The sequence below is a fragment of the Bufo bufo genome, chromosome 1 (assembly GCF_905171765.1).
Source record: "Bufo bufo chromosome 1, aBufBuf1.1, whole genome shotgun sequence".
NCBI classification, from domain to species: domain Eukaryota; kingdom Metazoa; phylum Chordata; class Amphibia; order Anura; family Bufonidae; genus Bufo; species Bufo bufo.
This window is the reverse complement of record NC_053389.1, coordinates 666333197-666356021: the sequence shown is the minus strand read 5'-3', so window position 1 is coordinate 666356021 and position 22825 is coordinate 666333197. Positions and strand designations below refer to the sequence as shown.

At 49.3% G+C, this 22825-nt stretch overlaps 1 protein-coding gene across 3 annotated transcripts in view; it reads left to right on the top strand.

Moving 5' to 3' along the window:
• Window positions 1-22825, top strand: part of USP8 (ubiquitin specific peptidase 8) — a 92995-nt gene that overhangs the window by 52715 nt on the left and 17455 nt on the right. For all 3 annotated transcript variants that reach the window (XM_040414037.1, XM_040414038.1, XM_040414039.1), the window contains exons 9-11: window positions 259-403; window positions 13951-14168; window positions 16324-16737. In XM_040414037.1, the coding sequence (XP_040269971.1) occupies window positions 259-403; window positions 13951-14168; window positions 16324-16737 (777 nt within the window). The remainder of the gene's footprint in view (window positions 1-258; window positions 404-13950; window positions 14169-16323; window positions 16738-22825) is intronic.

Genomic DNA, 22825 nt, shown 5'->3' with positions numbered 1-22825 from the left:
CTGCCGCTGTGGCTGTAATACTCGGATATGAACAGTATATAATGTGATGGAAAGATGAATCAGCCAGCAAAGGAGGCAATATGGACAATGCCGAAGTGAGACAACCCCTTTAACCACCTGCTCATGGTACTTGGTGATGTTGGCATTCATCTCACTCTTGTAATGATTTTAGGAGACCTTGGGGTTTCTATGTGATTTAAGAGGTTTGATACATAGGCAAACATCGTATTATATCTGCATATTCTATTTTGTTTGTAGTGGGAAACCAAGGTTATCCTGAAAAGTGAGCCTTTAGTTTTAGATGGTGGCTATGAAAATTGGCTTTTCTGCTATCCAATGTACACCACAAATGGGAAAGTATCTGTGCCAAGAAGAAACAAAGATGAAAACGCAGTCTTGTCATGTAAGTGCGCGGTTTGTTCTCAGCAGTGTTACGTAGTTAATACGGTTAAAAAAGTCCATCAAGTTCATGCTCTCTATTTGTATGTGGAAAGTGGAAGAACAGCCCAAGGTAGCCTAAGGTTTAGGGGATTTCACTGCAATAGATCTGCATTTTTCACCATTTTTGGTGCATTTTGAGTGCAGCCTTATAGTATAGCATTATTGTTGTCAATGCTTTAAACACAGTATGTCACATTACTGGGAGCAACCAGAAAAACATGTTAAAGGACCCTTTTGTGCACATTAGAAATGAGAAAATCATCCTCCTGGCATATATGAAAATAATCTTCATTTTATGATTAATCTGCAAGCGGGATAATATATCTGTGTCTTATATTTAGGCTAGTTTATGTTTACACCTCATTTTTTGAAGATGCATATGGCATAGGTGTTGGGATTCCAAATATATTGACCCTACAGTCTTGAAAAGTACAGTTTCCTCTTGGCAAACATTCTGTAAGCATTTTTCACTTAAAGCGTCAGCATGATCAACCCTATTAAGCGAGGCATACTGCAAGGTAGGGTCGATCATACTAATTAAATAACGTCTGTCGGCAGATTTGTACCTATGAAACTGGCTGACCTGTTACAAGTGCACTTGGCAGCTGAAGGCATCTGTGGTGTTCGCATCTGCCAACATTGCTGAGAAAAATTACTTTCTCGCTCATATCATTGGGGGACACAGGACCGTGGGTATAGCTTGCTGCTGCCACTAGGAGGCGACACTAGGCTGAAAGCTGTTAGCTCCTCCCCTGCAGGCTATACCCCCTCCAGCCTGGAGAGAGCATATCAGTTTTTAGCTTAGTGTCGTAGGAGGCAGACCTCCCTGCTTTGCAGGGTGGCGTTTTTATTTTTTCTTCTGATTTTATTATTTTTATCTTTAATTCACAGACTACTGGAAGGGGGCACAGGGTCGCCTGCGTCCCTGTATCCCCGGGAGGCTGGCCGGTGTATCTAAGTCACCGCCTTGCCTCCCCCAAGAAGGCAAAGTGGACCAGGGCAGCCTCGCTCCCCTGCTTCCCCCCAGCAAGAGGGCCACCCTCTCTTCAGCCCTTCTCTGCCCGGACCCCTGTCGCATGGTGCCAGCGGTCATAGGGTGGCCCTGCTGGTGTTGCATCATAGGGTGAAGAACACGGATGAAGACAGGTAAGTAATCTGCTTCATCCCCCTAGCTGCAGGAGAACTCCTCCATCTTCCACACCCCCCCCCCCCCCCCCCGCCCGTCCGTCCGTCAGCCCGATCTCTGGCTTCACTGCTCTCGCCGCACATATCGGGTCTATTTATTAGAGGCGGCGGCATAGCACACATTACCTTTTAGCCGCAGCGGTTCCAGTACCGCTGTGGTCAAGGCCGGACATGGGGATCATAGGCGTTCTGACCTCACTTCAGCATAGGCTGCCGTTTCCGGGCTGGAAGGGGGCGTGGCTTGCCGGTCCCGGGCTGGAAGGGGGCGTGGCTTGCCGGTCCGGGCTGGAAGGGGGCGTGGCTTATTCTCCCGCCCTGATTCAGCTTCCTGATTCTTCCTCTGCACTGCGTGGGTAGGATACAGGACCTGGGACCTCCATACTGGTAGGCAATCGATACCCCCATCCAGCAGGAGATTTGACCATGTCTGACCCGGCCACTGACCCCCACCAGGCACCCTGTAGGACCACTTACTATGCCTGCTCCTTATGTTCGGAGAAATTCCCTCGTGGTCAGTCACTATCACTGTGCTCTGCATGTCAGAAACCTGCACAGAGCCATCCCCCTAGGGCACAACAGCCCACAGAAGCCCTGGAGCGGCCTGTCCAGGGGGAACCAGACTGGGCAAGGTCCCTGTCACGGGCAGTGGAAGACCTCTCAAAAATCTCCCATTCCACCCTTTCATTGCTGGGTCGTTTGGTAGAGAAATCACCACCGGCGCAACCTGCACAGTCGCATAGCGCACAAACCAGAGGTAGACTTCCTAGTAAGCGCCCCAGAGCAGGCACCCGTTCCTCCTCTGACGCCTCAGCATCCCCCCCCCCTGCTCCTGGATCCCATTCACAGGCGTCCTCCCTTTTAGGCGACGCACTGTCAGAAGGAGAGCTTGGGGATTCGGATGCAGATATGGATCCGGAGCACTCTTCTCAGATTGCATCCATGGTGGATAGCCTGATATCGGCAATAAGGGACACCTTCCAGGTTCAGGAGGACCTTCCCTCCACTAGCCAACAAGGGGTGTCATTTCTGCGTACAAAGCAGAACCCCAAATCGTTCCCATTACACGACGATTTTTCTATCGTTGTCACGAAGGCTTGGGACCAGCCAGGTTTGCGTTTCATTATTCCGAAACGCCTAGACCTACTCTACCCTTTTCCACGCGAGTCCGTGGACAAATGGTCCTCCCCACCGAAGGTGGACCCAACGGTTGCTCGCTTGGCAAAATTCACTACCATCCCGGTGGCAGATGGCTCGTCCCTCCAGGATCCAGTGGACCGCCGCATAGAGTCACTCTCTAAGTCGATCTTTACGGCGAGCGGTTCGGCATTGCGGCCGATTTTCGCCTCTGCCTGGGTAGCCAAAGCAGTTTCGGAGTGGTCCCTCCATTTGAACCAGGACATGGCGTCCGACCTCCCTCCCGCTGAACTTCAATCGTCAGCGCTCCAAATTTCTCAGGCAGGGAAATATCTCTGTGAAGCGGCTCTGGATGCTGGGACTATGATCGCCCGTTCCTCAGCTCTCGCCACTTCCATCCGCCGGGAGTTGTGGCTCAAGGCCTGGAAAGCCGATTCCTCATCTAAGCGCTCCCTGTTGAGGCTTCCGTTCTCGGGGTCTCGGCTATTTGGGTCCAAATTAGATGAGATTATTTCGGAGGCTACGGGTGGAAAAAGCACCCATCTGCCCCAACCCAGGGCAAAGCGGCCTTTCTCGTGCTTTTTTCCATTGGGGGACACAGACCATGGGTATAGCTTGAGGTATTAGTAGGAGGGACACTATGCAAATGAAAGAGCTCCTCCTCCTCGGGCTATACCCCCCGACTCCACCAGGAGGAACTCAGTCTTTGCTTAGTGTCTGGTGAAGGAGGTTGACACTCTCTGATTCTACTCCTTTTTGTTATTTTTATTCTAGATGGGGACACAGGTCGGCATGGCGCCTTCCTGGTCCCCCGTGGAGTGCCCGCCGCCGTCTTTGGGACGTTGCCTGGCTGCCTCCATTTCCCCCCAAGAAGATAAGTGGAACCGGGCTCGACCTGTTAGCTCCGGCATCCCACCAGCTCCTGGGTCACCTGCTGCTGCCCTCCATCCAGAGCACTGCACTCCTGGAGTCAGACGTCTGAAGAGGTGAGCCCTGCTGGTCCTGAACGGAGGGAGAAGACTGCAGGAGCAGATAAGTATAACGGCGTGGCTGTTACTACAATCGCTCTGCTTCCCCTCCCCTCCCTGTCTTATGTCTATGGGCCGCCTGGGTGAACTGAGGATGTTCTCTGTCCGGGGGTTCTGGGGCATGGAGGCACTATACTGGCTTATCTCCCTGCTGGGACTCTCTGCTCCCCCTTTATGAGGCATGACTTTTCCCTGGCGGCGCCAGCTAACCTTGGACAGAACAAGGATTTTGGGCTGCAACTGCAGGCAGGCGTGTGTTCCTTGTTAACCCCCGCTTTGCTGTGTTCGGCACTGGGGGACATGTTTTCAGGAAGCACAGGGAGTGGAGCGTGCGATTTTTTCGCGCTTCTATGACGCGGCCGGGGGCGGAGCCTGACGCGGCCGGGGGCGGAGCCTGACGCGGCCGGGGGCGGAGCCTAGCGCTTCGCTCCGGCATCTTCCTCCGTCTGCTACAAAGGTTCCCACGCTCCTATCCGCTCCCCTGCTTCTCTCTGAACATGGATTAAGGGTGTCAGCCTAAATGGGCTGTGTCATTTTACCATTTCTTTTTTCATGTGCAGCACCATACTGGTCCACAAGGGTATGTGTGGTATGGCATTTTAATCCTATTCAATCTGCTTCTCTCTGAACAGCTGTCTAGCTGTGTATGTGTGTGTATAAATGCCTTGCTTCTGATGTGAACGATCTCTAGTTCGATTCCCAGAAGACACTTTTAAGGTTTCTTTTCTCTAACTGCAACTGTAGATTCTTGCATAGTTGTTCTCATGCCTAAGCCAAGTCACCTTCTCAGGCTTCAATGGGGTCCTGTTAGACCACTGGTGTTTGTGCCTCCTGCCCTGGCCCTGGACAGGATCTCCTTCCTGCCCAACCCAGCTCCTAAGGCAAGCTGGTATCTCAGTGATAAGGCTGTTGCCCCAGTCCAGGCTTTCTGAGTTCAAACCACTTTCAGCCTTTAAAAAAAAAAAAAAAAAAGTGGGAAAAATGCTTATTTCTGTCCCAGCAGAGCTGGCGGTACCCGCCTGGGCATCTGCCAGGTCCTGCGCGGCCGCTGATTTGGCCTGAGTCGCCAAGGCAGCCATGTCCTTTTTGGACCGTATGGCAGTTGCCAATCCAGTGGCCCCTACCACTCCGTCTCCCCGCAGTGGTTCCCGCTGAGGTCGCCTGACTAATAAGAGGCAGCGTGAGCGGTAGCATCCATCTTGGATGACTCCGTTTTCCCCCCTCATCTAGAGGTGTGTTCAGACGACTCTCCCCCCCCCCCTAAGGAGCGCAGGTCTGAAGGGGGATTGTCCGGCTCGGACGAGGTCATGGAGCGGGTCCCTCCGCCTAAGCTCCCCACGTTTGGCGGACTTAGTAGCGGCTGTCCATGACACCTGTAATCTCCAAGGGGATTCTCCTCTACGCGGGAGTTCCCCCCCTTTTTTTGGTTTTCTGTCCAAGAAGCCATAGGTTGCCGCATTTTTTCCTATCCATGAGGAATTTCCGCGGTCATACCCAGAACCTGGGACAGGATCCTCCTTTTACGACTGAGCAGTGTGGAGGGCTGGTCTTCTCCCCTAGGGTGGATCCCCCAGTGTCCAGGATCACTGCCTTCCCTGTCCTTACCGGCTCCTCTCTGCAGGACGTTCTGGACAGGCGCCTAGATTCTCTCTCAAGAGCCATTTATCTCTGGCGGGCACGTTAGGTCAGTGTTCTCCCCAAGTGTGGTTGCAGCGCCACCACCTGAACCTGGCGGCACATGATGCGTCTACTGACACACCGGATTTGGTTCTCCAGGTGTCTCAGTCTTCCAAATTCCTTTGCGAGGCTTCCATGGGCATTGATTCCCTCTTTACCCGCATTGCAGCCCTCTCGGTCATTCTGCACAGAGAGGTTGGGTTAATAGTGTGGGACGCTGACGCTTCTCCAAGTGTCCCCTTACTAACCTCCCCTTTGAGGGTTCCAGGTTTTTTAGGGCTCAGCTGGACGAGTTCTTCCCTACCGCTATCTGGGGGCAAGAACTCTTACATTCCACACCTACGTCCTAACGTCCTTTTCGAACCGGGTCCTCCGGTTCCAGTACCAGTCCTTTCGCTGCCCCGCCGCTGGGGGGGCTACAGGACTCCCGCAGGAACCTCCCCCCTTCAAGCCCCAGCCGTCATGGTGTCCAAGGACGCAGTCTGCCTCCCTGCTACTTCCACAGGTTTGGAGGGCTCATGTTCAGGAACGCCTGGGCTCTAAGAATTGTAACGTCGGGTTACAAGATAGTTTACATCCAGCGTTTCGGGGGATCCGTTCCGCGCCTATGATCTCTGGATGGCAGTTTCTTCCCTTCTGGACCAGGGGTATTATTACCCCGGTTTCTCCAGAGGAACAGGGCACGGGTTTCTTTTCAGACCTGTTCATCGTTCCAAGGAAGGAGGGGTCGGTGCGTCCGACCCTGGATCCGAAGCTGCTCAAATTTTTTCCTCCGGATAAGGAGGTTTCAATTGGTATCCCTCCGCTCTGTTATTGTTTCTCTTCTTCAGGGTAATTCCTCGCGTCCGTAGACTTCCAGGACGCCTGTCCGCATGGCCCGATCACAGAATCTCACAACGATTCCTGCGCTTGCCATGGGTGGCTGACTCTATGTATTTTTTTCGCCCTCCCTTTCGGGTTAGCGACTGCCCCTAGGGTCTGTACCATGATCCTAGCGCCTTTGATGGCTCTTCCTCGCACCAAGGACATTTCTTGGCGTCCGGATCACTGTTCAAATTAAACAGCTCGGATGGTTGATTGACTTCCACGATCCTTCTCCTCCCGTCCCTGAAGCTCTCCTTCTGGGGATATTTTTGGATGCCTTGACCAAGAGATTTTTTCTTTCAGACAACTAGGTCTTCTGGATCCAGATGGCGGTGTCGCACCTTCTGCGCTCCCTGTGTCTCTCCTTTCGGGGGTACCTGCGGGTCCTCGGTCTTGTGGTGGCCTCTTCCGAGGCCGTACCATATGTCCAGTTTTTTTCTCACACTCTGTCGCCGCGACAGGAGATCTTTCCCTCTGGGACGAGACCTCTCGTGGTCTGTATGATTACATCTGCAGGTGGCGCGTTCTGTTTTTTTCTACAGAACCTGACGGCGGGAAGATCGTTACTCCCGTTCTTTTCCTGGACCACTGATGCCTGCCTCTGGCTGGGGCGGCGTTCTCCGGTCCCACTCGATTCTGGGGGTTTGGTCGGCGACGGAATAGTTTTCCCTATCAACATCCTTGAGCTGAGAGTGAATTACTTCAGCCATCAAGGTGGGACCGCAGCCGGACAGTGATGCGGGAAGTAATAAAAAATAAAATAAATAAATAAAATAAAATAAAATAAAAAATTCTGCTGTGGGCAGAGTCGCACGTTCCTGTGTGGCCAGCAGTATTCCTTCCGGGAATAGGCATCTGGGCTGCGGACTTTCTAAGTCGAAACAAGGTGGAGCCAGGCGAGGGTCTCTGCATCCGGGTGTCTGCGATGACGTGCGTGGCAGGTGGTGCCGTCCGGATGTGGATCTGATGTCGTCATAGGTTCAACAACAAGCTCCCAGGTCTCCGGCTCGCGCCCAAGGTCCGAAGGCGTATGGGGTGGACGCGCTGGTGTCTCCGTGGCAAGTCTTCAGCCTCCTCTATGTCTTCCTTCCGCTTCTCTTCTGTCGAGGGGTCTACGCAAGATTGCGGTGGATGGGATTCGACCGTCCTCATCACCCCAGATTGACCTAACCACGCATGGTTCTCGGACGTGGCTCGGATGCTGGCGGATGCCCCATGGCTTCTTCCCGACAGGGAGATTCTACTGTCTCGGGGTCCTCTCTTCCTCCGGAATCTACGGTCTCTTCGTTTAACGGCGTGGCTGTTGAAACCGCCATCCTGAAGAAGAGGGGATTCTCGGATTCGGTGGTTAGAATCATGATCAGGGGAAGCCGGCTTCCTTCCGGATTACTACCGTACCTAGTAGGCCTTCATGACTTTTTGTGAGAACTCGGGGTTCCCTCCCCTCGCTTTCCCATCCCGATGGTGCTGTTTTTTCTTCAGTCCGGACTTGAGATGGGACTGTCGCTGAGTTCCCTGAAGGGTCAGGTTTCGGCGCTGCCGTCCTTTTTCAAGGGTCCCTTGCTCTTATGGGTCCTGTGAAGTTCTTTCTTCAGAGGGTGGCACATTCGGTTCCCGTATGTTCCCCTTTTGCCTCCTTGAGATCTCAATTTGGTCCTGCGCGCTCTGCAGACGGCCCCTTTCGAACCTCTGAGAGAGGTCTCCCTGACCTTTCTCACCTGGAGAGTGGTCTTCCTTGTGGCCACATCTCCCATCAGACGGGTGTCGGAGCTGGCCGCTCTTTCCCGCCAGGAGCCCCTTTCTAGTTTTTCTCCAGGATACGGTTGTGTTCCGTCCGGTTCCCTCCTTTTTGCCCGAGGTGGTCTCTTCTTTCCACCTTTTAGCAAGGATCTTGTCCTGCCCTCCTTTTGCCCTTCTCCGGCAAACTCCAGGGAACGCGCTCTACACTCCCTGGCTGTCGTCCGGGCCTTGGAAGTGTATCTCACGGCTACCACTTGCGTCCGCAGTTCTGATTCCTCCTTGTGGTTTCTGAGGGACCTCGTAGGGGTCTGGCGGCCTCCAAGGTCACTGTGGCGCGATGGATCCGCTCTGCTGTTGTCGCGCTCGTGTTAGGGTTCCCCCAGCACGAAATGCTGCTCACGCCACTAGGGTGGTGAAGGCTTCCTGGGCAAGGCGCAATCGTGCCTCTGCGTCTAAGCTGCGTAAGGCGGCCACCTGGTCGTCCTTACGTTCCTTTACGAAGTTTTTTCAGCTGCATCCCTGATGCTGTCTTTGACCGCAGGGTTTTACAGGCTGTGGTTCCTGTTTGACCGTTGGACGTTCCTCCTGGCGGTGCTGAGATTTTTTCCCACCCCATGGACTGCTTTAGGACGTCCCATGGTCTGTGTCCCCCAATGGAAAAAAGCACGAGAAAAGGAGATTTTTGTGAAACTCACCTGTAAAATCTTTTTCTCGTCTTTTCCATTGGGGGACACAGCTCCCACCCATTCTGTCTGTTGCAGGAGGGGTCTTCAATTCAGTTTTTGCTTATGGTTGGACCTTATGGCTTGGTCCGATGGTTTCCATAATTTTTTCTTGCTCCTTCTCCTACTGCTTGTGCAACGCCTGAGTTCCTCCTGGTGGAGTCGGGGGGTATAGCCCGAGGAGGAGGAGCTCTTTCATTTGCATAGTGTCCCTCCTACTAATACCTCAAGCTATACCCATGGTCTGTGTCCCCCAATGGAAAAGACGAGAAAAAGATTTTACAGGTGAGTTTCACAAAAATCTCCTTTTTCAGTCCAGAACTTCATCTTCTCGCTTTCAGTCCTTTCGCCGCTTTTCGGGCACCCGTTCAGCACCCACCTCAGCGGCGGGGCCGCCCAATCAGGATCGGCGGAAAGGACCGTCCTTTAAGCCCCAGCAGGCCTGGCTTCCGCGGCCTCAGCAGCCTCGCACAGCCCCAGGTAAGCAGCCTTCAGCATGAAGGTTTGTCCCCACCCTCACAGGTGGGGGGGCGTCTTCTCCCGGACGCATGGGCGCTCGAGGTTGTCTCCTCGGGCTACAAAATAGAGTTCAGGTCTCTTCCCCCCAACCGCTTCTTCCTCTCCCAGCCCTCCAGGGATCCCATCCGGGCCGCGGCTCTTTTGCACGCAGTCCAGTCACTTCTCTCACGGGGGGTGATTTCCCCTGTTCCCTTGGAGGAGCGGTTTACGGGTTTTTATTCCAACCTGTTTGTGGTCCCCAAAAAGGAGGGCGATGTGAGGCCAGTGCTGGACCTAAAACTGTTGAACCGTTATCTGCGGGTTCAAAGGTTCAGGATGGAGTCCCTTCGTTCCGTGGTTGCTTCACTGGTGAAAGGGGAGCACATGGTGTCCTTAGACATCCAGGATGCATATCTCCACATCCCCATCGCCACAGCCCACCAACGGTTCCTTCGATTTGCCATCCAGGCAGCTCATTACCAGTTCGTCGCTCTGCCGTTCGGTCTGGCGACGGCTCCGCGAGTATTTACAAAAGTTCTTGCCCCTCTTCTGGGGATTCTGCGGTCCAGAGGCATTACTCTTCTCCCGTATCTGGACGACATCTTAATCAAGGCACCTACAGCGGCTCAATGCGAAGAGAGTCTTCAGATTACGATGAGCACCCTCACTCGCTTCGGGGGGATTATCAACCTGAGGAAGTCATGCCTGTCTCCCACCACTCAGATCAGATTCTTGGGCATGACACTGGACTCCGAGGCTGCCGTGGTGCGTCTACCACTGGACAAGAGATCGGACATTCAGAGGACGGTGCGTCTGCTCATTCAGCGCCGCAGGGTGTCGATTCGCAGCTGCATGCGAGTACTGGGCCTGATGGTGGCCTCCTTCGAGGCGATTCCATTAGCCCAGTTCCACACCAGGGATTTTCAGAGGCTCATTTTGTCCTCCTGGGACAAGTCCCGGGATTCTCTGGACCTCAGGATCTCTCTGTCCCACCCAGTGCGCGCGGCTCTGGGCTGGTGGATGGTACCGGACCACATGTCCTCGGGGAAGTCCTTCCTTCCAGTGTCATGGACGGTGGTCACGACCGACGCCAGCCTCAGCGGCTGGGGAGGGGTCTTCGGTACCCGGACAGCCCAAGGCGTTTGGTCTCCGTCGGAGTCCAAACTACCTATCAATATACTGGAGCTCCGGGCCATCTACCTCTCCCTCTGCCATTGGACCCCCTACTTGCAGGGCCGTCCGGTCAGGATACAGTCGGACAACGCTACAGCGGTTGCCTATATCAACCACCAAGGGGGGACTCGCAGCGGGACGGTGATGAACGAGGCTGCAAGGATTCTGCAGTGGGCGGAAGCCCATGTTCCGGTGATCTCGGCTATATTCATCCCGGGTGTGGACAATTGGACAGCGGACTTCCTCAGCCGAACGACGGTGGACTCGGGGGAGTGGTCTCTCCATCCGGAGGTGTTCGAGGACCTTTGTCTCCGGTGGGGACGCCCAGAAGTGGATCTGATGGCGTACAGGCTAAATCACAAACTCCCGTGCTTTCTGTCTCGCGCAAGAGATCCGATGGTGTACGACGTGGACGCCCTCGTGGCTCCGTGGGACAACTTTACGTTTCTGTACGTGTTCCCTCCGTTACCGCTCCTACCTCGGATCCTACGCAGAATCAGGATGGAGGGCATTCAGACGCTTCTGATCGCCCCAGACTGGCCTCGTCGAGCTTGGTACTCAGAGCTTATTCTTCTTCTGGGAGACGTGCCGTGGCCCCTTCCACTCAGGCCCGACCTGCTCTCACAGGGCCCAGTCTTCCACTAGGGTTTAAATACGCTACGTTTAACGGCGTGGCTATTGAAACCTTCCTGTTGAAGCAAAGAGGTTTCTCCGATGCAGTTGTTCGCACGATGATTAGGGCTAGGAAGCCCTCCTCCGCCAAGATCTATTATCGGACGTGGAAATCTTTCCTCAAATTCTGTGAGGACAGGGATCTTCCTCCCAGGCAGTTTTCCCTCCCTACGGTGCTGGCTTTCCTTCAGGCGGGTTTAGAGCTGGGACTAGCTCTGAGTTCGCTGAAAGGTCAGGTTTCTGCTCTTTCCATTTTTTTCCAGCGTACACTGGCGGTGTTGGGTCCGGTCAAGACTTTCATACAGGGAGTGGCTCACACCGCAGTCCCTTATCGGCCACCGTTGCATTCCTGGGACCTGAATCTGGTGCTGGTAGCGCTCCAGTCCGAGCCATTTGAACCTCTGCGATCAGTCTCCCTTCGCATGCTTTCATGGAAGGTTGCGTTTCTGGTTGCAATTACCTCCATCCGGCGGGTGTCGGAACTGGCGGCTCTCTCGTCCAAAGAGCCATTCTTGGTGTTTCATCAAGACAAGGTAGTACTCCGGACAGTGCCGTCCTTCCTGCCGAAGGTGGTGTCGGCGTTTCATGTTAATGAGGACATTGTTCTGCCCTCTTTTTGCCCTGAGCCTTCTCATCCTAGGGAGGTGGCTCTCCACCGTCTGGATGTGGTACGGGCCTTGCGGATCTACCTGGCAGTGGTGGCCCCTTTTAGACGTACGGACTCCCTGTTCGTAATCTCGGAAGGTCCTCGTAAAGGTTTGGCAGCCTCGAAGGTGACGATTGCTCGGTGGATTAGATCGGCCATTGCAGAGGCCTACCGCTCTAAGGGCAAGGTTCCTCCTCCCGGTATCACGGCTCACTCTACCAGGGCGGTCGGGGCTTCTTGGGCTCACCTTCACCACGCTTCGGCGTCTCAATTGTGTAAGGCAGCGACTTGGTCCTCTTTACACACCTTCACAAAATTTTACCGAGTGCATTCTTTCACCTCGGCGGATGCTGCTCTTGGCCGCAGAGTTTTGCAGGCCGCAGTGTAGTGTCTTACCGGAGGGAGTTGGTTTTGTTCTGGGCCAGTGGTTGTTTCCCGCCCCGGGGACTGCTTTAGGACGTCCCACGGTCCTGTGTCCCCCAATGATATGAGCGAGAAAACGAGATTTTTGTGAACTCACCTGTAAAATCTCTTTCTCGCTTTATTCATTGGGGGACACAGCACCCACCCATTTTTTCTTTTATTATGAGGCCAGTGGGTCCGAGTTGCCGTTTGGGGCTGGTGTCCGTTTTTTTTTTTTTTGTTGGGCAGTGGTCCTTACTGGTTGTGTTTTTGTTTCGGTACTGTTTCTCCTACTGCTGAAGCACAAACTGATATGCTCTCTCCAGGCTGGAGGGGGTATAGCCTGCAGGGGAGGAGCTAACAGCTTTCAGCCTAGTGTCGCCTCCTAGTGGCAGCAGCAAGCTATACCCACAGTCCTGTGTCCGAAAATGAATAAAGCGAGAAAGAGATTTTACAGGTGAGTTCACAAAAATCTCGTTTTTAATATATGCAAATGATCCTCTAGAAGCAACGGGGCGTTACCTTTACACCTAGAGGGTCAGCTCTCTCTGTACTTTGACAGCACCAGGCAGTGTAAACGTGATAGTTTTTATTTTATTTATTTTTTTTGTACATTTAAAGGGCGTTGTATATATTTATATATGGTAAGTCTTCTTTAGAGATTTCAATTTACTGTACATTATTTTCAGCTGCAGCTGCTAACATGGGTTTTTCACGCTGGTGCTCTCTGCAACCTATTTTTAATGTTAAAGTGGTTGTTAAAGAGGACCTTTTATCTGGCAAAAAGTTCTGAACGAAGTGTCATGATATGTACAGCGGCGCCCAGGGATCTCACTGCACTTACTATTATCCCTGGGCAGAGACTTCGGGGACTTGGTTATACTGGGCGGAGACTGCCCTTGTTCTCCTGGGCGTCTCCTTCTCCCAGTCTGTAGCGCTGGCCAATCGCAGTGCAGAGCAGAGCTCACTGCCTGAGAGTTTTTTTTCTCCCAGACTGTGAGCTCTGTGCTGCGATTGGCCAGCACTACAGCCTGGGAGAAGGAGACGCCCAGGAGAACAAGGGCAGTCTCCGCCTACTATAACCAAGTCCCCGAACATACCGGAGGGCATAGCAGGAGAACGGAGCGGCGCCCAGGGATAATAGTGAGATCCCTGGGAGCCGCTGTATATATCATGATACTTGGTTCAGAATTTTTTTCCAGATGAAAGGTCCTCTTTAAAGAGATTTCTAATGTATCCCCTATCCACAGGATAGGAGATAACTAGCTGATTGCTGAGGGTTCCATTCCCTCTGCCGTCCCATCCATTCTCTATGGAAGCGTTGCAGATAGCAGAGCTGTGTACTCGGTTATCTCCAGCTCTCCTATAGAGAATGAATGTAGAGGCAGGGCGCATGCCCAACCTGCCGCTCCATCAGAACGGGAGTACGGGATCCCCTTTCTCTGGATCGGTGGGGTTCCCTGTGTTCAGACCGCTAACGTTCAGCTAGTTATACCCTATCCTGTGGATAAGGGGATAACTTATAAACTTGGTGCAACCCCTTTAAGGGATGTGCTTGCCAATTGCATTCCGTAGTTGCCTCTATAATGCATGGCTACTGGTGATCCTCCAAACTTCTCTACTGAAAATAGAGAGTCCCAACTGGAAGGAATCCCTACATTGCCTCCATGTGCCATTCTAGGATACATATGGGACCCTATTAGCACAAGCTATACACCACATTAATGGCTTGTATGCATAGCTTATGTTCCTTTCCTCTTTGTACTAGTGAATTTTAGCTATCCCTCTCTGGAAGAGCCACCACCGCCACCACCTCCTCCACCTGCTGTTCAGGTCCAACCTTCTCCAGTGTATTCACCAGATGTTCAAGATGGAGAAAGAAAAGTCATTCAAGCAGTAAAACTAGAAGAACCAATCAGTATAATTCAGGAGTCAGAGCCAGCAGGTCCTGTACAGCCTGCAGAACCTACCAAGCTTATCCCTCAGGTAGGTGAATTCATATAATAAATCCCATTAGTGCACCTTCAGCTGTAACATGATCTAAGTATATCACTTAAAGGGGTTGTCCGAGTTATTTTTTTGTTCTTTCTATGTTCCTAACTGGGCAAATGTAACAGCTTTCCAATTCACTCACTTTATCTCCAGTGGCTGGTTTCTCCGATTTCACTGGGGTCACATGACCTGTGATGTCAGCTTCTCTCCCTGCTCTGATAAAGGTGGTTTACAAGCCTGTAAACAAAACGCCACGCCCCCTTCACTGCCGGCTGTGTGCTCTAAGACTCTTAACTCCTTCAGCTGCACAGACTCAGGGCTGAAGTGTTTACTGTGTAGCTGTAGGCAGTGAGGAGACAAATGCTGGGCACAGGAGCTGAAAGAGAAGTTCTGCAAAGCATTACAGGTAGGGGGAAGATCCTGTGTGTATTAGCAGTGTCATTATATAAGTGGAACTTGTAGTTCTACACTTACAAGTTGCTGTTTTCTCCCAGCACTCAGGGCAGCTCTTGTATCCACTCCCTTAGCAGTGTCATTATACAGCTGGGACTTGTAGTCCTACATATACAACAAGCTGCAGAGTCTCCCAGCAGGCAGACATGTCACTCAGGGCAGCTCTTGTATCCACTCCCTTAGCAGTGTCATTATACAGCTGGGACTTGTAGTCCTACACATATAACAAGCTGCAGAGTCTCCCAGCAGGCAGACATGTCACTCAGGGCAGCTCTTGTATTCGCTCCCTTAGCAGTGTCATTATACAGCTGGGACTTGTAGTCCTACACATATAACAAGATGCAGAGTCTCCCAGCAGGCAGACATGTCACTCAGGGCAGCTCTTGTATTCGCTCCCTTAGCAGTGTCATTATACAGCTGGGACTTGTAGTCCTACACATATAACAAGCTGCAGAGTCTCCCAGCAGGCAGACATGTCACTCAGGGCAGCTCTTGTATGAACTCCCTTAGCAGTGTCATTATACAGCTGGGACTTGTAGTCATACACATATAACAAGCTGCAGAGTCTCCCAGCAGGCAGACATGTCACTCAGGGCAGCTCTTGTATTCGCTCCCTTAGCAGAGCAGGGGGAGGGGCAGAGATTGTTTTTATTGCAGGTAAACAAAGGGCCAGAAAAGAACCAGGGAAATGAGGAAATATATATATTATTATTTTTTTGCATAAAACTTGCTTAGCTCAGTTATATATCATATATTCAGTGCTATATTATTATTTTTTCATAACTTGGATAACCCCTTTAAAGCGAACCTGTCACCATGATTTTGCGCATAGAGCTGGGGACATGGGCTGCTAGGTGACCACTAGCACATCTGCAGTACCCAGGTCCCACAGCTCTCGCGCTTTTATTGTGTTAAAAAAACGTTTTGAGTGATATGCAAATTACCTGATATGAGTCCTGTAGCCGGAGATGAGTCAAGCGTCAAGGAGCCCAGCACCGCCCCGCATCCTCCGAATCTCCTCCTTGCCGGCTGACGTCACAGAGCTGGAGCGCCGAAATCTTGCGATGCGCGAGCTAGCGCATGCACAGTGTCGGCATCATGTTCATTACCTGTGCTGGCATCAGCACAGTGAACGAACTACGCATGCGCTAGCTCGCGCATCGCAAGATTTCGGCGCTCCAGCTCTGTGACGTCAGCCAGCAAGGAGGAGATTCGGAGGACGCGGGGCGGTGCTGGGCTCCTTGACGCTTGACTCATCTCCGGCTACAGGACTCATATCAGGTAATTTGCATATCACTCAAAACGTTTTTTTAACACAATAAAAGCGCAGAGAGCTGTGGGACCTGGGTACTGCAGATGAGCTAGTGGCCATCTAGCAGCCCATGTCCCCAGCTCTGTGCACAAAATCATGGTGACAGGTTCGCTTTAAGTATATTGATGCCTTATTTTGTTGTCAGTCTTTCCTGTTACACAACCTATTGATCCAGAACAGGATCAGGATCTGACCTGGCCACCAGTTCAACATTGTTTGAAGGATCTGGTTTTTAGAGGGCAAGGATTTTTCATATGGTTAATACATTTTTTTAAGTTTTTAAACCAATAATGCTTCTGTGTTCTCTTTAACATTACATTTTCCCTTTTTTTCCTGTTTTACTTTTCTAATGTGCTTTTCTGTCCTTATATTTATTACTTGTAGATTGATCGCACTAAGAAGCCAACTGTTGTAATTGGTGATAATTCAAAAATACCTAGGAATGAAGTGAAAGAAAACAATCCAGTTCAAAATGTTAAAATTATTCCTGATCGTTCTACAAAGCCATCTTTAGACACCAAACCTCCCAAAGTAGAAATCCATTCTTCATCAGATAGTACCACACCGGATAAATATCAAGACAAAAAACAAGACCCAGACAAGGGTGACATCAGGGACACTAGTACTCAAGAAGAAAAAGAAATCAATCCGGTCAATACCAGAGAATCTGACTCTGGGACTCCACAGAAAAAACAAGAATCCGTGGACAAAGTTTTTATTGATAAGGAAATTAAGAAAGCTGGTCCAGAGCAAAATGTGAAAAAGAAAGATGTGACGGTGTCCGCTGTTCCGAAGAAGGTAGAGTTACTTCATTCATGTTCAAGCCGCTGCTAGGCCTCACATACACAAATTAAGCATTTTTAAACCTTTTGTTTTCAAGTATTTTTCATTGCCTTTTTCGTGGTGGTTTTTATTTTATTTGGGTTCTTTGGGGTTTTTATATTGATGACCTTTCCTCAGAAAAAGTCATCAATCTCTGATCATAGCTGATCCAACACCACACCCCCCCACTAATAAGCTGTTCCAAAGTAGCACTGGAAGTTGGCGCCGCAAATCCACTGCTCAGTCCGTTGTCTAGTAGACTGTGCTGGCAACTGCAGCGCTGCTCCCATTCACTTCAGTGAGAGCAGGTACCAGCTCTGTCCACTACACAGTGGACAGAGTTGTGTAGTTCCTACCCCGAATTCCAGCTCCGGAGCTACTGCAGAACAGCTAAACAGCTAAACAGCAGGGGTTCCGGGTGGATATTGATCACCTATCCGGAGGACAAATCCCCAAGACTTCTGAGAAACCTATTGGAAAAATGCCGTACCCAGAGCATGTTGTAGTTTAGTTTAAAAAAAATTCAGTGTTTGCAGAATTTTCAATAATTTTCTGTTTGATAAAGACTTTAACCTCTTCCCATATTCTCATGTACATGCCCATTGTGGGAAGGCTCCCTTTCCCATATCCCAGTGTACATGATGGGGACCACACGGGACACCGAAGCTGTGCGATTCCCCACTGGAGAACAGCTGTGACTGACAGCTATCTTCTAGTACTAATTTGGGATCGGAGAACACTTCTCTCCCTAATGAGGGGAGTCCTTCATTCTGGACCTTCATCAATTAGCCAGAGTAAAGAATGGCTACAGAGAACTTCTGTCTGCTGCACAGGACACCCCAATGATTACAGACCCTTTAGAGGTCTTGAATGTATTTTATAACGCTGACATCCAATACATTTCAGAACTTTAAGTGTTACATAGCATCATAAATCAGTATAATGTTATGCGACCCCGTCAGGGCGGGAGCTGCCGCATATTCACACTGCAAGTCCGATGCGTGGAACTCGTTCATAGGGTGTGTACACGCTCTTATTTATTTGGGGACTAAGTATATTAACAGCAGTTCATCAGTCGGCTTCTTTTATTAGCTGGTGTGATCTGGTAATAGAACAGGGCCTTGCACTGAGAATCTGTCAGCAGAATTGTGGCTGCTGTTAATGCCAGCCTTTATTCTGCTTATGCAGCAGGCAGTCACAAAACCTCCTGTGTTTTGGTTGTAAAATGATTATAGAGCTGTAAAATATCGTATTTACAGATCCTGTGTGTGGACATTTATTGCTTCACCATATGTAAAATATTCTCTTGGCATTTGCCTTCTGGCTAGAACTCCTAAAGCGTCTTAGATTTTCCGTAGTGTAAAAAACTAAAGCTTCCAAAATGAAACGCAAAACATGAACTCGGGTTGTGATACTTCCAGCTCTTACCCCCTTTGTTATTCCAATTTCCTAGTTAAAACAATATTCTACATTTCATATATGGATACATGGGCTCATTTAATCGAGAGCGGCATTTATATGCTGGTCTTGATATTGCCTTGCTCCACTGGAAGATGCACTTAATTTAAATGCACTTAACTTAAATTAAAGGCATCCCCTGGCAGTCAATCATTTCAATCCTCATTTACTCCAGAAAACTGGTGTAAATGATGATAAATGTGTTTGGGCTAATGGTCCCGCCTTTGCCATGCCTCCTTTTGGAAAATAGAAACTCCACTTGCACATACGCAATGGTATTTTAAAAGTTGCAAACTTTTGCGCGACTTATTCATATAGTTAATTTTTGTGGTACATTTCCATGTGACATGGAGGCCTAAACATGAATGAAGGATTTGGAGACGCGCAGCATGTAACATTTACCTGTGTATCACTGAAACATGCTGGGAAGTTGTCTCTTAACCACTTAAGGACCACAGGTTTATACCCCCCTAGTGACCAGGTCCTTTTTTACAAATTGGCACTCCACAACTTTAGCGGTTTATTGCTCGGTCATGCAACTTACCACCCAAATGAATTTTACCTCCTTTTCTCCTCACTAATAGAGCTTTCATTTGGTGGTATTTCATTGCTGCTGACATTTTTACTTTTTTTGTTATTAATCGAAATTTTAACGATTTTTTTTTGCAAAAAAAATGACATTTTTCACTTTCAGTTGTAAAATTTTGCAAAAAAAACGACATCCATATATAAATTTTTCTCTAAATTTATTGTTCTACATGTCTTTGCCAAAAAAAAAATGTTTGGGTAAAAAAAAAATGGTTTGGGTAAAAGTTATAGCGTTTACAAACTATGGTACAAAAATGTGAATTTCCGCTTTTTGAAGCAGCTCTGACTTTCTGAGCACCTGTCATGTTTCCTGAGGTTCTACAATGGCCAGACAGTACAAACACCCCACAAATGACCCCATTTCGAAAAGTAGACACCCTAAGGTATTCACTGATGGGCATAGTGAGTTCATAGAACTTTTTATTTTTTGTCACAAGTTAGCGGAAAATGATGATTTTTTTTATTTTATTTTTTTTCTTACAAAGTCTCATATTCCACTAACTTGTGACAAAAAATAAAAACTTCTATGAACTCACTATGCCCATCAGCGAATACCTTGGGGTGTCTTCTTTCCAAAATGGGGTCACTTGTGGGGTAGTTATACTGCCCTGGCATTCTAGGGGCCCGAATGTATGGTAAGTAGTTTGAAATCAAAATCTGTAAAAAATGGCCGGTGAAATCCGAAAGGTGCTCTTTGGAATGTGGGCCCCTTTGCCCACCTAGGCTGCAAAAAAGTGTCACACATCTGGTATTGCCGTACTCAGGAGAAGTTGGGCAATGTGTTTTGGAGTGTCATTTTACATATACCCATGCTGGGTGAGATAAATATCTCGGTCAAATGCCAACTTTGTATAAAAAAATGGGAAAAGTTGTCTTTTGCCAAGATATTTCTCTCACCCAGCATGGGTATATGTAAAATGACACCCCAAAACACATTGCCCAACTTCTCCTGAGTACGGCAATACCAGATGTGTGACACTTTTTTGCAGCCTAGGTGGGCAAAGGGGCCCACATTCCAAAGAGCACCTTTCGGATTTCACCGGCCATTTTTTACAGATTTTGATTTCAAACTACTTACCACACATTTGGGCCCCTAGAATGCCAGGGCAGTATAACTACCCCACAAGTGACCCCATTTTGGAGAGAAGACACCCCAAGGTATTCCGTGAGGGGCATGGCGAGTTCCTAGAATTTTTTTATTTTTTGTCACAAGTTAGCGGAAAATGATGATTTTTTTTTAAATTTTTTTTTTTTTCTTACAAAGTCTCATATTCCACTAACTTGTGACAAAAAATAAAAACTTCCATGAACTCACTATGCCCATCACGAAATACCTTGGGGTGTCTTCTTTCCAAAATGGGGTCACTTGTGGGGTAGTTATACTGCCCTGGCATTTTAGGGGCCCAAATGCGTTCAAAGTAGTTTGAAATCAAAATCTGTAAAAAATGGCCGGTGAAATCCGAAAGGTGCTCTTTGGAATGTGGGCCCCTTTGCCCACCTAGGCTGCAAAAAAGTGTCACACATCTGGTATTGCCGTACTCAGGAGAAGTTGGGCAATGTGTTTTGGGGTGTCATTTTACATATACCCATGCTGGGTGAGATAAATATCTCGGTCAAATGCCAACTTTGTATAAAAAAAATGGGAAAAGTTGTCTTTTGCCGAGATATTTCTCTCACCCAGCATGGGTATATGTAAAAAGACACCCCAAAACACATTGCCCAACTTCTCCTGAGTACAGGGATACCAGATGTGTGACACTTTTTTTCAGCCTAGGTGGGCAAAGGGGCCCACATTCCAAAGAGCACCTTTCAGATTTCACCGGCCATTTTTTACAGATTTTGATTTCAAACCACTTCTCACGCATTCGGCCCCTAAAATGCCAGGGCAGTATAACTACCCCACAAGTGACCCCATTTTGGAAAGAAGACACCCCCAGGTACTTCGTGATGGGCATAGTGAGTTCATGGAAGTTTTTATTTTTTGTCACAAGTTAGTGGAATATGAGACTTTGTAAAAAAAAAAAAAAATCATAATTTTCTGCTAACTTGTGACAAAAAATAAAAAATTCTAGGAACTTGCCATGCCCCTCACGGAATACATTGGGGTGTCTTCTTTCCAGAATGGGGTCACTTGTGGGGTAGTTATACTGCCCTGGCATTCTAGGGGCCCTAATGTGTGGTAAGTAGGTAAATGACCTGTGAAATCCGAAAGGTGCTCTTTGGAATGTGGGCCCCTTTGCCCACCTAGGCTGCAAAAGTGTCACACATCTGGTATCTCCGTATTCAGGAGTAGTTGGGCAATGTGTTTTGGGGTGTCTTTTTACATATACCCATGCTGGGTGAGATAAATATCTCGGCAAAAGACAACTTTTCCCATTTTTTATACAAAGTTGGCATTTGACCAAGATATTTATCTCACCCAGCATGGGTATATGTAAAATGACACCCCAAAACACATTGCCCAACTTCTCCTGAGTACGGCGATACCAGATGTGTGACACTTTTTTGCAGCCTAGATGCGCAAAGGGGCCCACATTCCTTTTATGAGGGCATTTTTAGACATTTGGATCCCAGACTTCTTCTCACGCTTTAGGGCCCCTAAAATGCCAGGGCAGTATAAATACCCCACATGTGACCCCATTTTGGAAAGAAGACACCCCAAGGTATTCAATGAGGGGCATGGCGAGTTCATAGAAATTTATTTTTTTTGGCACAAGTTAGCGGAAATTGTTTTTTTTTTTTTTTTTTTTTTTTTTCAAAGTCTCCCTTTCCGCTAACTTGGGACAAAAGTTTCAATCTTTCATGGACTCAATATGCCCCTCAGCGAATACCTTGGGGTGTCTTCTTTCCGAAATGGGGTCACATGTGGGGTATTTATACTGCCCTGGCATTCTAGGGGCCCTAAAGCGTGAGAAGAAGTCTGGAATATAAATGTCTAAAAGATTTTACGCATTTGGATTCCGTGAGGGGTATGGTGAGTTCATGTGAGATTTTATTTTTTGACACAAGTTAGTGGAATATGAGACTTTGTAAGAAAAATAAATAAATTTCCGCTAACTTGGGCCAAAAAAATGTCTGAATGGAGCCTTACAGGGGAGTGATCAATGACAGGGGAGTGATCAATGACAGGGGAGTGATCAATGACAGGGGAGTGATCAATGACAGGGGAGTGATCAATGACAGGGGGGTGATCATGGAGTCTATATGGGGTGATCACCCCCCTGTCATTGATCACCCCCCTGTCATTGATCACCCCCCTGTCAGGCTCCATTCAGATGTCCGTATGTGTTTTGCGGATCCGATCCATGTATCCGTGGATCCGTAAAAAACATACGGACATCTGAATGCAGCCTTACAGGGGGTGATCAGGGAGCCTATATGGGGTGATCACCCCCCTGTCATTGATCACCCCCCTATAAGGCTCCATTCAGATGTTCGTATGTGTTTTGCGGATCCGATACATGTATCAGTAGATCCGTAAAAATCATACGGACGTCTGAATGGAGCCTTACAAGGGGGTGATCAATGACAGGGGGGGTGATCAGGGAGTCTATATGGGGTGATCACCCCCTGTCATTGATCACCCCCCTGTAAGGCTCCATTCAGATGTCCGTCAGTGTTTTGCGGATCCGATCCATGTATCCGTGGATCCGTAAAAAACATACGGACATCTGAATGCAGCCTTACAGGGGGGTGATCAGGGAGCCTATATGGGGTGATCACCCCCCTGTCATTGATCACCCCCCTATAAGGCTCCATTCAGATGTTCGTATGTGTTTTGCGGATCCGATACATGTATCAGTGGATCCGTAAAAATCATACGGACGTCTGAATGGAGCCTTACAAGGGGGTGAACAATGACATGGGGGTGATCAGGGAGTCTATATGGGGTGATCACCCCCCTGTAAGGCTCCATTCAGACGTCTGTATGTGTTTTGCGGATCCGATCCATGTATCCGTGGATCCGTAAAAAACATACGGACATCTGAATGCAGCCTGACAGGGGGGTGATCAATGA